Source organism: Melospiza melodia, unplaced genomic scaffold, assembly GCF_035770615.1.
Source record: "Melospiza melodia melodia isolate bMelMel2 unplaced genomic scaffold, bMelMel2.pri scaffold_54, whole genome shotgun sequence".
Taxonomy (NCBI): Eukaryota; Metazoa; Chordata; class Aves; order Passeriformes; family Passerellidae; genus Melospiza; species Melospiza melodia.
The window spans coordinates 4,085,045-4,089,302 of record NW_026948798.1 but is presented as its reverse complement, the minus strand read 5'-3'; the positions used below and the strand labels follow the sequence as shown (position 1 = coordinate 4,089,302).

Sequence of the window (4,258 nt, the reverse complement as noted above, 5' to 3'; positions counted from 1 at the left end):
CCCAAAATTCTCTCAGATGTTAATAAACCAGGCAGTGACAGAAATCCTTGCAGGGACCCTTAGAGGCAGCATTCGTGTTGCTTTCCCAGTCTCCTCAGGATTCCTGTGATGTTGCCATCAGAGCCTGCAGAGCCAGAGCTGCCCCTGGGCAGTGCCAGAGCTGGGATGGGTCTGCAGGGCAGAGCTGAGCCCCCAGGGCTGGGCTGGGCTCTGGCAGCTCTGGCAGGGCCCAGTCCTGGGCACAGGGAAGCAGCTGCTGGCAGGGACAGCTCCCGGCAGCAGAGCCCTGGGCAGGCAGTGGGGGGAAAGTGCCCACAGGCTGTGCTGGGATATTTAAAATCCTCTCCTAAACCCAACTATTCCATGGTTACTTTTTTACAGATCCCCATGCCAAGGCACAGCAAATATCCAACAGCAGCTCCATCAGCCACTTCCTCCTGCTGGCATTGGCAGACACGCGGCAGCTGCAGCTCCTGCACTTCTGCCTCTTGCTGGGCATCTCCCTGGCTGCCCTCCTGGGCAACGGCCTCATCATCAGCACCATAGCCTGCAGCCACCACCTGCACACACCCATGTTCTTCTTCCTGCTCAACCTGGCCCTCTCTGACATGGGCTCCATCTGCACCACTGTCCCCAAAGCCATGCACAATTCCCTCTGGGACACCAGAACCATCTCCTACTCAGGATGTGCTGTACAGCTGTTTTTCTGTCTCTTCTTCATCTCAGCAGAGCTTTCCCTCCTGATCGTCATGTGCTACGACCGCTACGTGTCCATCTGCAAACCCCTGCACTACGGGACCCTCCTGGGCAGCAGAGCTTGTGCCCACATGGCAGCAGCTGCCTGGGCCAGTGCCTTTCTCTATTCACTGCTGCACACAGCCAATACATTTTCCATGCCCCTGTGCCATGGCAATGCCGTGGGCCAGTTCTTCTGTGAAATCCCACAGATCCTCAAGCTCTCCTGCTCCAAATCCTACCTCAAGGAATTTGGGCTTCTTGCTGCTAGCGGTTGTTTGGTGTTCGGTTGTTTTGTGTTCATTGTTTTCTCCTATGTGCAGATCTTCAGGGCTGTGCTGAGGATCCCCTCTGAGCAGGGGCAGCACAAAGCCTTTTCCACCTGCCTCCCTCACCTGGCTGTGCTCTCCCTGTTCCTCAGCACTGGTACATTAACTTACCTGAAGCCCCCCTCCATCTCCTCCCCATCCCTGGATCTGGCTCTGTCAATTCTGTACTCAGTGGTGCCTCCAGCCCTGAACCCGCTCATCTACAGCCTGAGGAACCAGGAGCTCAAGGCTGCAGTGTGGAGACTGATGACTGGATGCTTTCAGAAATATTAAACTGCTGGCCAGTTTCTGCCAATCATTTGTAATGAAAGTCACCTTTGATACTTCTTGTTTGTTTTTGTTGTGAGTTTTTTCTTTTCTTTTACTGTTTTCATATGGTCCACAAGGACATGTCAGTCTTTGTGCCATTTCTCATTTTGTTTCTCTCCACCTTCCATGTGGCCAAAGACTCTGTCAATGAGAGGCTGGTTTCCTTATGGCTTTAAAGGAACTAAAGGATCTCCCAGCCAAGTTTTCTGCAGAGATGCCTTTTTTATTGCCTTCTCTGGACCTGCAGCAGCAATGTCTGTGTGCAGAGCTGGGGCGGATCAGTGCTGGCCCAGCAGCTGTGCCCAGCTGCAGCAGCACTTGGTGTTGCCAGTGCTGCTGCCGTGGCCCTGTTGCCCGATTGATAAATGACACAAAACTCGGATAAGTTTTGTGGGTGCTTTATTAAGGGCCCGGGGAACTGGGGGACTCACGTCCCTAAAGTCCGAGCCCCCAAATTCACGTATGGGTGCTTCCCTCATATACATGAGATTCACAACAAAGTCTCCAAGAAACAGTTTCCCGTTCCCCTTGCCTAGCCTCCAAGAAACAGTCCTCCGTTCCCCTTGCCTGGTCACAGACCCCTTGTGATACATTCCTTGGTTCACAAACAAGATCATTAATCCTCTGCTTACCTTATTCTAAGAGCATTGTATGCTGCCTCCAGACAGGTTAGCATTCTTACTTTCCTGCACTAGTTTAATTATTTATTAAATCCCTAAGACTACCTGCTAGGTAACAAAACCCAACACACACTTTCAAAGGCTACAAAACTACTTTTTAACAAACCAGTTCACACACAACTCACTATAATTAAATATTTTGCTAAATTTCATTTCTTTTCCAACAGCCCTGCCCCGCTGCCCTGGTGGCCCTGGTGTTGCTGCAGGGCCTGAATGCTCTCGGGGCCGGGCACAGCCCTGGGGGTGGCAGTGCCGGGGCTGCAGCAGGGACAGGCCATGGGCACTGCTGGGGCAGTGCTGACGCCTGGGGGCTTCAGGCTCCTTGCCCAGGCTCTCTCAAGAACACAGCCAGGCCAATGCTCAGCACAGAAAAGCCCCCGTGAGCAGCGCCAGGCTGGCCATGGGCAGGCTGGGGACAAACAGCATGGCTGGGGCTCTGCAAGGGCCCTGGGGCAGATGGGAAGGAGCAGCAGAGCAGGGGCTGATCCATCCCCAGTGCGCTGCACAGCCCAGGGCAGCATCCCAGAGCGTCCTCATGGAGCTGCCAACAACATCCCCCCTCTGCAGCCCTGGCCTCTCCCCCAGCTCACACAGGTGCCCCATCCTTGCAGGCACAGACACGGCAGCACTGGCTCAGCAGCCCCTGTTTGCATTGCACAGAGCAGGGGGAGCACCCCCATGCTGTTGGTGTGGGGACATGAACCTGAGGGAGCACAAATGCCATCAGCCCCTAAGGCCAGTAAGGGCTTGGGGACACCAGGGAAACCACTCAGCTTTGTCCGGGCCTCTGCAGTCAGCCAGAAAGTTTGTTCCCATCAGCTGGGAGTTTCCTGTCCCACCGCAGACCCTGTTGCTCAGAGCCAGTGCTGCCTGGCAGCCACCCCCAAACTGCCCTGAGCATTTCCCTGGCTTCACCTTTGCTTTATTTACTCTTCCTAATACAAATTTCTTCTAATTCCCCACCCCAGAGGACCCAGAACTAGTCACAGCACTTGAGGTGCTGCCCAAGCAGTGACCAGTGCAGGGGAAGAATCCCTGCCCTCCTCCTGCTGGCCACGCCATTCCTAATCCAGGCCAGGAGCCATTGGCCTTATTGCCCACCTGGGCACTCTGCTGGCTCATGTCCAGCCTGCTGTCCATCAGTCCCTGCAGGTCCCTTTCTGCTTGGCTGCTGTCCAGCCGCTCTGTCCCCAGCCTGTACTGCTGCAGGGGTTGTTGTGGCCAAAGTGCAGGACCCGGCACTTGGACTTGTTAAACCTCACCTTGTTGGATCACACATCCCTGTTAAACCACACCTGGATCCAGCCTGTCCAGGGCCCTGTGCAGAGCCCTCCTACCTCCATCGTGCAGCAGATGCAAACTCACACACAATTTCGTGTCATCTGCAGATTTGTTGATGTTGGACACAATCCCCTCATCCAGACCATTCCACGCAGACATTGGAATCCACGCTGGCTGGCTCTGACCCCTCGGCCAGAGGGCTCCCTGTGATGGCACTCAAGGTGATCTGTTCCATAACCTTGCTGGGCACCCAGGGCAGGCTGACAGGCCTAGAGTTCCCCAGCTCCTCCTTCCAGCCCTTCTTGGGGATGGGCTCACACTGGCACCTCCAGTCCTCTGGGACCTCCCTGCTGAGCCAGCACTGATGGTAAATGATGGAGAGCAGCTTGGGGAGCTCATCCACAGCTCCCTCATCCCCCTGGGATGGATCCCATCTGATCCCACACACCTGTGAGCATCTGAGTGGCTCAGCAGGTCACCAGCTGCTCCCTCCTGGATTACAGGGACCTGTTCTGGTCCCTGTGCCCATCTACCAGCTCAGCAGAACACTTGTCCTGAGGACAGCCTGTTCTAATATCAAAAATTGAGAGAAACAAGATGTTAAGTAGCTCTGCCTTCTCCTTATCTTCAATTACTATCTTCCCCACTGTATCCAATAAAGAGTAGAGGTTCTCCTTATCCCATGATTTGCTATTAATTTAATTGTGGAAACATTGTCTATTTTTTTTTTTCACGGAAATGGTCAGGTTAAACTCTAATTGAGCTTTCACCTCTTGACTTTTTTTCTGCACGACTTCACAACATCCTTAAACATTTCCTAAGCTGCTTGACCTTCTGTCCAAAGTTGATGCACCTCTTGTTAACCTTGAGTTCTCACAAAATCTCCACGGCAAGCCAGGCCAGTCATTTTCCTCTCTAGCTCAT

At 53.8% G+C, this 4,258-nt stretch overlaps 1 protein-coding gene across 1 annotated transcript; it reads left to right on the top strand.

The window, feature by feature from the left end:
- Window positions 1–386: 386 nt before the first annotated feature.
- LOC134413867 (olfactory receptor 14I1-like) lies at window positions 387–1,337 on the top strand (the record flags this gene model as incomplete). The annotated part of the gene is made up of 1 exon (XM_063147909.1): window positions 387–1,337. A coding segment is annotated over one exon (951 nt), but the record flags the coding sequence as incomplete, so codon positions are not given.
- Window positions 1,338–4,258: the final 2,921 nt, after the last annotated feature.